General features: G+C 36.4%; 1 protein-coding gene across 11 annotated transcripts; it reads right to left on the bottom strand.

The window, feature by feature from the left end:
* Positions 1-4,697: 4,697 nt before the first annotated feature.
* On the bottom strand, positions 4,698-7,916 carry LOC110921941 (oil body-associated protein 1A). 11 transcript variants are annotated; one of them, XR_002582731.2, is made up of 7 exons: positions 7,631-7,916; positions 7,408-7,552; positions 7,088-7,240; positions 6,909-6,997; positions 6,682-6,817; positions 5,322-5,631; positions 4,698-4,958 (listed from the first exon to the last, which is right to left on the bottom strand). XR_002582731.2 is itself a non-coding variant. In XM_035986961.1 (5 exons), the coding sequence occupies exons 2-4, from the start codon at positions 7,123-7,125 to the stop codon at positions 5,353-5,355; spliced, it is 453 nt and encodes a 150-aa protein (XP_035842854.1). In that variant the 5' UTR covers positions 7,126-7,552; positions 7,631-7,916; the 3' UTR covers positions 4,698-4,958; positions 5,322-5,352. The 11 variants fall into 11 exon arrangements, 2 of the variants coding, with proteins under 2 accessions (XP_035842854.1, XP_022021958.1); XR_002582734.2 differs by having other exon boundaries at positions 6,909-6,940; XR_004886879.1 differs by having other exon boundaries at positions 6,909-7,240.
* Between the last annotated feature and the right edge of the window lie 2,789 nt (positions 7,917-10,705).

The following is a 10,705-nucleotide window of genomic DNA, read 5'->3' as shown; positions in this document are numbered from 1 at the left end:
CATAATTACCTACTTATAGGTATTTTTAATTCGAGATTTGACTGAGTAATTATTGTTTAATCTCGAAGTCAAACCTTAATTACGACGGTTTGACTTTTAGCTAATTAACTAAGCTAAACTGGATTAAGGGAGGTTAAGGACACTTACAAGAGTCCTAAGGATGCTTATTGAGCCTAAGAAGGTTTTGATGCTGTCCAGGAGCTCCAGAGAAAAGTCTTGAGTGCAAATGAGAATGAGCAAGTCCTTTTGTCACAACTCAAGTTCTTATATAATGAACAAGGGAGCTCAAGATCAACACATGGAAGTCTAGGATGGTTACAAGATCATCCCAGGTGTCCCTAATAAGCTAAATACTGCCTAGCAAGTCCCTGGTTTCGAAAACCATATAACTAAGGCGGTGCAACAGGCTGAACAGGCAGCTGTCCATTTTCTGCTAACAGCGACAGGCTTACGGACCGTAAGCCTAAGTCCTTGCGGTCCGTATGCTCCTCTTGCGGACCGTATGCTTGAATTTTTGCGGTCCGTAACTGACCCTTGCTGAAATCGCCCAGGTATGCACCTTACGGACCGTAAGCTTAAAGCCATACGGTCCGTAACCGATGGCCAGAAGCCAAAAATTTGCAAACATCCAAGTTTGACCATGCAACACTTTCAAGTCCGAATCCCATGCACTCCCTTTCAGTTGTGGGGCCATGTGGTCAGTCTTTGCATGCCTAGCTGTGCACTTACACCTTTGGCACTTTGTGGAAGGCTTTAATGTGACGGAAATGGCAAGAACTTACCATGAATTTGAGTAGTTCAAGTTTAATTCCTTTAAACTCAAGAATCTAGTTTCCTGGATGTTGTAGTAACACTCAAAAGAACTCAATTTCCATATAAGGATGAAATTTATTTATTTAGGACAACCGGTTAACATATTAGATGTTTATCATCATGATTTAAGGATCTTGGGATTTATAATTTGGGTCGTTCAGAGGTGTTTTAATAACATGTCGCCCTTGGGTCGTTCAGAGGTATTTTAATAACATGACGCCCTTTTTTAAAATCCTACCATACATCTTTTATTTGATCCGGGTTCCTGACACGTGTGTCTCACATGACACGTGTCTTTATTTTATTGGACAGGAATTTCCGAGGTGTTACATCCTCACCCCCTTAAAATAAATCTCGACCTTGAGATTTACTGAAATAAATGAGGGTATTTTTCTTTCATTGTGGACTCTAACTCCCATGTATAATCGGGGCCTCTGCGGGCATCCTATTTGACCTTGACAATAGGCACGTGCTTCCTTCAAAGCTTCTTTACCTGTCGATCCTCAATCGACACAGGTTTTTCCACAAATCTCAAGCTCTCATCTATGTGCACATCTGTATGTGGTATGACTAGTGATTCATCAGTTAGACATTTCTTTAGATTGCAGATGTGGAATACATTATGTATACCACTGAGCTCTTCAGGTAAGTTTAACTTATAAGCCACTGACCCTACACATTCGATGATCTCGAATGGTCCTATATACCTCGGGATTAACTTTCCTTTCTTACCATATCGCATCACCCCCTTCCAGGGTGATACTTTGAGCAAAACTTTATCGCCAATCTCAAACTTGAGAGGTTTTCGCCTTTTATCAGCATAGCTCTTCTGCCTATCCCGGGTAGCTTTCAGACGATCACGAATCTGGACAATCTTGTCCGTCGTTTCAAAGAGTAGATCGGGACTTGATAATTGAGTATCTCCTACTTCTGCCCAACAGATGGGCGTCCTGCACTTTCTACCATATAATGCCTCAAAAGGCGCAATTAATTGAAAGTTTGCGCAATTAAGGGTTAAAAGCGTCAACGGGTTAATTCTTACCTCTGAGTGACCTTTTAACAATCCGAGAGCTTCATGATATTTTATTATACTCTCGGGAATGCCAATCGTTGGCCGTCCAAGGCTTTTATGCCTTTAAGTGAAGTTACGTGCAACTTTGCAAATTAGAGGGATTAAAAGTGTCAATATGTTTAATTATACCTCTGAATGACCTTTTAGCGAACCCAAAGCATTGTGATGTTTAATAATACTCCCAAGAATGCTTAATATGAGTTGGATAACGTTTCGATACTATTGAACGATGATATGCGCAAGTTCGCGCATTAAAGGGACTATTTGCGTCAAACTGCAAAAGTATACCGATTCGTATGGTATCGAACCTTCCGGAGTATGACCATGAGTTAATCATACCCTATTTATTCTTTATATAGCTTAGATATAGGCTTAGAGGTGTTTGGTGGGCAAAAATAAACTTTTAAGTCATGTAGGGACTAAAAGTGTCAAAAATGCATAAGTTTGCATTTTCGCGCATATCTTGCATTCTGAATATCCCCGGACACCCAAAAATTTATGCAAGCACTAAAATATTTTATTTTAGTGTTTGGCTTGATAAAATTCCATTCGTCGCGTAATTTGGATCGTTTTTAGCGTCCGTCCGTGTTTCGTCGTAATTAGCCGAATAACGGGACCGTACCACCAAACGAACCGACATCCGAGATGTTTTTGAACATATTTTAAGTTCCCTATACTTTAACTTCAATTTAGAGCTTTGAAATGAGGTTAACGGGGCTTAAACGTGTCAAAAATGCATCGAAAACCAAGTTTGGGGGTGCAGGGGCCTGTTTTGCCATTTTTGAAAGTTGCTGACCTGCAAGGTCCTTACGGTCCGTAAGACATCCCCAGACCAGCAAAATGTGTTTCCAGCTATTTCCAGCTCATTCCAGCTCTTGCAAATGGTTTTTGATCAATCTATGGGCCAATTTTGATGGTTTTCAAGTGCCCCTTGTATTTGTAAACCATGTGCCCACATGGATGGTTGAGATTGAAGCTCGGTTTTCGATAAACGATCTTAACGGTTATACGAAAAGTATAAATACCCCCACCCATTTCACTCCCAACTCACACTTAATCTGAATTGTTCTAAGTTGGAGCCATTGTGCTTCATACCTGAGCATCCAAGATCAATTCCCTCCTTGCTTGGACCCCTTGTAAGTGTCCTTTCGTGCTTAGTTTAATCTTTAGCGGTTATAACCGAAGGTCAAGTGTTTTTTATAAACGCTTTGACTTTAAAACGGTTGAGCCATTGTTCGCGTCGAACATGGCTACGTGACCGTAATTAGGTAGGTGTTTAACCCTCAAACAGGCACCTCCTAATTACCACGTTTACTTAGTTTAATTGTCGGGTCAAATAAAAGTCAATCGGGTTAGTTTAAATAAAATTCATAGCTAATAATATAGAAGCTATAAAATCAGTTTTGTCACTTTAATAACTTGGTAAATATTAGTTGGACATGCCTAAGCATGATTCAACCCGACAATTCTAAGTATAGGCTCGGTCCAGAACCGAAAGTCGCAAAAGTTGACTTTTGCTTTGACTTTCAGTTCTGACCTGATTTAGATTAATTTAGATATGCTTTAGGATTCGATTAGGACCGTATTATAAGTTAGTATAACCCTCCAAGGTTATACAACTTGGTTCCATAGAAATCCTAGTTCATGCATGTTTCCGTTAAATGTCTAAATGTTGACCGTTATGCCTTTTTGACGTTAAAACGATATTTTTGAAAATGTGAGAGGACAGAAACCTTCACTACTGAATTATAAACTTGTACCTAAAATTTGACATCAGTTTGAGGTCTAGATTAAAAGTTATGCTCATTAGCGTAAACTAGTCATTTACCCGCGCGATGCGGCGGGAAATATATCACTTAGGTTGGTGAGTTTAGGGTTATGTACGGGGGTTGTTTATAGTTAGTTTATCAATCACTTTGTAATTTACTGTATAGTACGCATGTATCGTTTTGGTTCCTTATAGTACTGGTACGACATTCGGTATAGCAATCGTTTTGATTTTAATGTAAAACGTCAACAACCGTCCAACTTGCACTTTTAATGCTAAACCCTCTTTTAGTTATTTTATTCGGAAATATAGTTTAGGGAATATAGGTGATCATATCTAAGAGTAATTATTTATTAAAAAGATAAATATGTTGAACAAGTGTCTTGGATCAACGTAACGAGGCGTGTTTCAATCCACACAAAACCTATCAATCCAACCAGCCCATTTTCCCACCTCTAACATGTATGAAAGAAATTTATTAAAGATGTAATACTTTGCCATGTTCAGATACTTCTTATGAATTTTCAGTGCTTCTGTCAAACCCTTTTTTGCGTCCAAGCTTCCGGTTATATCACCCATGCTCTCTGAAACAATAAGCGATTATAAATTCCAAAATACCAAAAAGAATAAGAGTAAAGTTAAGATTGGAGCCAAGTGCCCCGCTATTATAACATAAAATTTATTAGCACATTTGAGTCTGTCTATGTCATAAGCATTCAATTAAACAAAAATAATCACATGTATACCATTAAATGTCTATAAAGATAACACAAATTCCTTTAGAAAACCCATATTGGTTGTTTAACTTATTTAACTTTACATAAAAGGTGTACTTTTTATAACTAAAAGATAAAAACTTGTTATAAGAATAAACTAAATACTTTTTAAGAAAATCGCATGCTTTTAGAAATATAGAGAAAACATAGTTCAGTTCATTCTCATGTATAAGCTTTATTAGTTAGATTAGAGAAAAGAAAAATAGAAAAGAACTATTTTCATAGGTCATGATTTCTTATATTGAACCTATTTAATCGTGAATGCTAGTTTATGAAACCTATTATGTAGGTTTTGTAGTAAGCAAAAAGTACAATAGGAAAACGTTGCAGTCTTGGAACTCTTCCTGACTATATTTCACATAAAGATTGTCCTAAAAACCATTTAAAACTTGAATTTTAACTTGGAAGTCTTGGAACTCTTCCTAACTACAGCCCATCGATAGCTCATCATTCACCTTGATCATTCACTTTAGACGGCTCACATCCATTGCTAAAAAAATAAGTACCGAAGATCAGCAGGTCCCATAACCTAAGACACCAAAAGAAGTTGATTAGAACAATATCTTATATACGAATCCAACATTTACATCAGTTGAAAATCCATAATTCCGTTTTTGACATGCTTGCAAAGATTGCACTTTGGGAAACTGTTGCTCATTTGACCCGTTTTATTTTAAGATAATAATTTCTTTTATTTTACCAGTGTGACCCATTAGTGAATAAAAAAACAAATCAACTCATATAAGCATGAAAAAAAAAATTTAAGTCTAGACTAACCTTTCAAACCACAAAACCGAATATGTAATTTGCTTCGGTTTTAAACAGCTTTTGGTTAAATCGGTTTAAAACCGAATAACAAACACCCCTATAGTTGGAATAACCGAAACGATACCTTTAGCGAGGCTCGGGTAGAGGTGCCCGTGTCACGTTAGCGCCATCATCACCTGCGGTAACCCGAGTGGCAGCTCATCACCTCTATCTACCTGCCAAAAGTGTATGGTCTTCCCATACGTTTTCGCCACTTTCTCGAGATCTTTTTGTTCAACCGGACCGGGAAGGAAGAGCACGCCGCTCTTCAGCTCGTACTCGTGGCTATGCCACATCGGTTTTTCGGTGTCCGGAAGAGTTAAAAACAGTTCTTCAGTTACTATGTATTCCAGCCCGATCAACCGCGCATTCTCATTTATCCTGCTCATTCTCCTCTATACAATAAAAGAAAAATAAATATATCTAAGAACCACCATATCCACAAACAAGAACAAAGATGAGCGAAACGGGGTTCGGGTTTTCGAACCATACGGTGAATCGCCCATAGGCATCTAGATCTAAGAACCAATTCGATGTTTCCCAATAACTGGCAACCATACTATGTGCTTACTTGATGCAGCCTAAAAAACCAGCAAGAATTTCTCATTCTAAGAAACTCATTTGTTATTTTACTTTTGTTAATAGAAATAATGAATTTGACTGTTTAAGAGATAAATACATAAGTGGAAACTATGGAATCGACTCATTTGTTGGGTTTTAATAAAGCGCGCCTGAGGCACAAGGCGCCCTAAGGAGCAACGCTCATCACCTCATCCTACACAAGGTGCACTGGTTACATGAAGTGCAACTGGGACGCACCTTTTAGCTAAAAATATACCACATAGGGCACCTCATGTATTTTCCATATTTGTGTGCAGCAAGTTGTTGTACAGCATGCTTTTAAGGTTGTATGTGTATGTAATTTCAATACTGAAACATATATAAAGCTTAAGTGCCCATTGATTTGATAGAGTTCGAAATTTTTTTGCATAAGACTGAAAAAAAGAAGCTAGTACCATTTGCTGCTAAATGCCACAAAGTACACAACCTGTAGTCATAAAAATTTTACCAGCCTCCATGTCTTGAAAAGAAATCATTGTCCAATGATAGTGCAAGTGCAAACTTGAGTTTTACTCCCCACAAAAAAGATTAAAAAGATAATTATTAACATATTACAAGGTTAACTTGCAGTTCTTAATCTAGTGTTGAAATAAGAAGTTTCAAGTAATCTCAAACTTTATATTAAAAAGAGCTTATTTCAAACAGTAGATAAACCTTAACACTATTCTTCGTCCAAACACTAAAAAAAGTTTATTTGATTTAAGAAACACAACAATCCTTCCATTGTAGCAACTGCTCCACTTTGAATATGCATATTATATATAGTATAGATAAATATATAGAGAGAGAGAAAAAGAGAGAGGAAAAAAGAAAAAAAGAAGTACCATATCAATAGAAAAGCCAGATGATTTATCACCCCCTGCTGATAGCTCCATAACACTACGAAATGTGCTTACGCTACATTTTTTTGCTATGATGTGAGATTGTGCAGTTGAAGTTGAAGCACACGTATCATTTGCACTGCAAAACGCAATAAAGTGAGGCAATTGAGTAAAGCATGTAGATTAAGAAAGATAAATGCGTATAGCTGTATAAAAACCATATGATGTACCCAGAACATTGCAGTTGCCTATCAGAAGCAAGCTTTACGAAAAAAGAAGAGTTATTTAAACCATCAGTATGATCAGCATTAATGTTTTCCTAAAATAATAATAGCAAACCAAAATTTGAAACACATTTTATCAAACAAGATTTTAGCAAATGAACATTGTATGATGCATTGATGCAGACCTTAGCATTTTTTTCACATATAGCATTTTAAGCCTCATGTTGTTTTTCCTACTGGGAAACAGTTCATCCACACGAGTGTCAATGTATCTGGGATTTTTTGGTAAAATCCATTAGTATTTCTGTGGAAAAAGAAGTGATTATGACTCCATTGATCTGCAAGTTTCCCAATACATCAGATGAAAAAAGCAAGCAAACAAATTTCACGATAAAAACCTAAAACGAACTGAGACTCCATTCTAACACTAACATATCATATTGAAATTGAAACAATAAATAAAAAAAGAATAACATAAACCCTATATTGTTATAGATTGACATACCTCTACAGTTCCCCTCAACAGGATGTAGCAGTGGCCTCACACGGTGTTACTCCGGCCGCCGCTGTTACTCCGGCCGTCGTGTACGGCAGAGATAATGTATGAAAACATGCTGAAATCTTCCCTTGAGAGAGAAAAGGACTCAGATCTGAGCTTAAAAAAACGTAAGATGCTAACAAAAATCAACAAAAACGTAACAATGGATGCAAAAAACTCAGAACCATACCTGTATCTATTACCGGTTGGTGTCAGATCAAGCACTTGAACAACAATTTCTGGAACATCAACGATTTTGAGTGTAGATGCCATAAACCCTAGATCTACAAAATCGTCTGGAGAGAGAAAAGGATGGGTTATTGGGTCGTTGAGAGAAGATGTCATAAACCCTAGATCTTCAATCCATGGCATTTCATGTTTTTCTTCTTTGATTTAAAGGTGATCGAGAGAAAGGGGCAGATCTAGATCTTAGATCTGTGGAATTTGAGAGAGAGAAAGAAAAGGAGGAGATGACAGGGTTTGAATTTTGAATTGTGATTTTTGATTTAAGTATGGTCGCCTAAGAGGGTATTATGGGAAAGATGAATATTCATGTGTTTTAAAAAGTTGTACATTATGCATTAAAGAAATTTTAAGGTAATTTAAATTACTTTAAGCTATCCTTTGGATATGCTTTATAATATAGTATAGATAGAAAGCTTTTTATTAATTAAATGGCGTAATTAGCGTATAGCCTATCTAAACCCAATTTTTGATATCAAACTTTTTACCCACTGATATAATATATTATTTTGGGATTTTTGGAGATTTTTAATTATTTTTAGGCTGAGCATAACATAGGGTTCTAAGCTTGATCCGGTAGTTGTCGGTTTTGCCCTTTTGGGCTATAAAATGAGTTTTACAAATCCTTTTGATGCCAAACCTTTTTCTACTGATCTAATATGATAAATAAATTATTTTAAGCCTCCTGGAATAATAAAAAACATCAGCTTTCCTTTGAAAACCCGGAAATGGCTCCAAATCACCTTTTTAAGCGTTTTTAACGCATAGTATGTATCAAAACTATTTTAAACATATAAGGGTTGATGCCTACTGATATATTCAGTAAATTTGTATATTTTAACAGTAAGGAAAAGTTTTAAACTCAGATTTCCAAATTTGACCTTTAAACCTTATGTGAAATTACCAAAATGCCCCTTCGGTGCATAGTATGGTTATAAATAATAAATTTCACATATATATGATACCCTACTATTATAACTTATTAAATTAAGTATTTTTACTGATTACATTAGATCTGTAACTCAGATTATTATTTAAACTCTCTTATAACCTTTTAAATGACCAAAATACCCCTTCGGGGCATAAAATGATCTTAAACTCGTTTTGGGCATAACGGAAGGTATCCTACTGATATCACAACATATTTAAGGCATATTAACTTAGGAAACTTGTTCATGACTCTTTTGGTTACCCGTTACGCACTTTTCGCGTTCGGATCGGCTTATGTAACTAGTTTGCATAAATTAGCCGAAACGGGACAAACCTTATCATTTTTATCTCAAAATCCAGAATGTGTTTAGTTTACCCATATTATACAAGTCTTCGTACTTGTCGGGTCTAAATCACATTCTAATCCGGTCTGCGCTTAATCATGCGTTTTGAACCGTATCCTCCTTTAAAACTAACCGGTCTAAGCATAGGCTTAAATAAGACCCGTTAGGAATCTATTAGGTTAATAAAACCTTCGTTCCAGATTAAGAGCCCCAATAAAGGTACTTGTGCTTGCTGATTAGGATATACGGCTGAGTATAAATTGCATTGCTAGCTCAGGTAAATACTTTTAACTTATTTTCCCTTATACGGGCTTGGGATACGGTATTATAAAAATACCGCTTGGTCGGGTGTAGAAACCTTTTAATTGGAGATGATTAAATTGCATAATCCCGTTTTAATCTGTATTGCTTGATAACAAATAACATTAGGGGTTAATGACCGTGTCCTGGATATCCTTGGCTCATTTAAAAAGTGAATGGCCACAACGTAAGCACAAGGTGTAGGCATAACAACTCCTGTTTCTTATGTAAAGCATATACTCACTCGTAAGGGTGTCTTCTTGTGAGATTATATTTGTGGTGTGTCTATTAATTTTGACCGGCTTGTATTATCACCGGCCCTAAATGTTGGACAAACATGTAAATCGGATACAAGATTTTTATTAAGAAAATTGTCCCAAGTTATAAAATGTTTTGTGCCTTGTGCATTCAAATTAATTTTCTAAACGTTTTCAAAATGAGTCAGTAAAATTGTATTTACCAGTAAAAACTGACGTATTTTCCAAAAAAGGTTAAGTGACAGGTACTGTACGTAATTGGCTGGGAGCTCAGGGCGTTAATAAGGAATCTTGCCAGTTCTAGATGCCTAAAGTCTGTTGAACAGTTTCTTTTATTTGATCCGCTTGTGGATCCCTGTACATACCGTTTGTAATACTTTGATATTCTCATTCGGTTGTAATCAAAATTATCTTTTGCTTCCGCTGTGCATTTAAATTGTGTTGTTTGACTATGATGATATCAACTACGTCACGATACTCCCCACCGGGCCCACCGGTAATACGTGGAAATATCGGGGTGTGACAGGTTGGTATCAGAGCCAACACTGAGTGAATTAAACACTAGCCTTTTGTGTTTAATCTCAGTTACACAGTAGCACATTCCTTGACCTTCTGAGTCTAGATTTAACATAGGAATACCCTTATCCTTATTAGGAAATCTATTGCTTCCAATTTTATAAATATTTTGAATATGTCGCCAAGCGAAGAAGCCGTATTAGAAATCCTCTACAACTGGAGCCTAAAAATGCTGAGCTTCGAACCGCGGCTAGAATGAAACGTGCATCCAGGGAGAAAACATTCAGAAATAAAGTAAAGAAGAAAACTCCTTCTGCTGAAGATCGTTTCCTTAGTAGTCCCTATAAGGACATATTTATATTTCAGTCCCTACCCTTATTCCTAATTTTCGTAGTGGAATGTTTAAATTTAAATTTCCATTCTAAAATGAAATAAATGAAAAATAATGTTCCTTTTATAAGATCTACCATTATAATAAAATGGCAAAAAAAAGGGGGGGACAAGACCTAGCCACGTGTCATGTAAAGACAGGGCCAAGATGGTAGTTCCTCAATTAGATTTAGATCCTTATTAACATCTCAATTTAGGATTGTTCTGCGTTAAATATTAAAGAGAATCTTAAAGGGTATAACCTAGCTTGAATGTCATTAAAGACCTGGCTAAGATGGAAAAACC

Source organism: Helianthus annuus, chromosome 17, assembly GCF_002127325.2.
Source record: "Helianthus annuus cultivar XRQ/B chromosome 17, HanXRQr2.0-SUNRISE, whole genome shotgun sequence".
NCBI classification, from domain to species: Eukaryota; Viridiplantae; Streptophyta; class Magnoliopsida; order Asterales; family Asteraceae; genus Helianthus; species Helianthus annuus.
This window is presented reverse-complemented; position numbering and strand designations above follow the sequence as displayed.